We start from the raw sequence: 431 nt of genomic DNA, 5'->3' as shown, positions 1-431 counted from the left end.
CGTGTGGTGGGAGCCCGCCGGGCGTGGCCCAGCCGGTGGTGGAGCCGGCCCTGGCCAGCAGCGCGCTGAGCCAGTCTGCTCCCAGCTCCTTCTGGCACATCCAAGCTGATCATGCCTACCAGGTGAGCTGGGGGCATCTCCTGAGGATGGGTAACACTTCCTGAAATCAGGGTGAAGGGCAGGTCATGATCCTCTTTGCTCCAGACATCCCCAGGACAGCACAGACATCCCGTTCATAGAACCACAGAATGGTTTTGGCTGAAAAAGACCTTTAAGCTCTGTGAGTCCACCCATGCCCCCAGTGCTGCCAGGTCCCCCCTAACCCCTGTCCCTCAGCACCACCTCCACCCGGCTGGGAAACCCCTCCAGGGATGGGGACTCCACGACAGCCCTGCACAACCCCAGAGGAGAAGAAATTTTTCCTCAGGGAC

General features: G+C 60.8%; 1 protein-coding gene across 1 annotated transcript in view; it reads left to right on the top strand.

The window, feature by feature from the left end:
• ZNF395 (zinc finger protein 395) overlaps nucleotides 1–431 on the top strand; it is a 7,204-nt gene that overhangs the window by 4,660 nt on the left and 2,113 nt on the right. The window contains exon 8 of the mRNA XM_010145522.1: nucleotides 33–122. Coding sequence (XP_010143824.1) covers nucleotides 33–122 — 90 coding nt within the window. The remainder of the gene's footprint in view (nucleotides 1–32; nucleotides 123–431) is intronic.

Source organism: Buceros rhinoceros, unplaced genomic scaffold, assembly GCF_000710305.1.
Source record: "Buceros rhinoceros silvestris isolate BGI_N320 unplaced genomic scaffold, ASM71030v1 scaffold31051, whole genome shotgun sequence".
Classification (NCBI taxonomy): domain Eukaryota; kingdom Metazoa; phylum Chordata; class Aves; order Bucerotiformes; family Bucerotidae; genus Buceros; species Buceros rhinoceros.
Note: the sequence above shows the minus strand (reverse complement) of the source record. Positions and strands in the feature narration are given on the sequence as shown.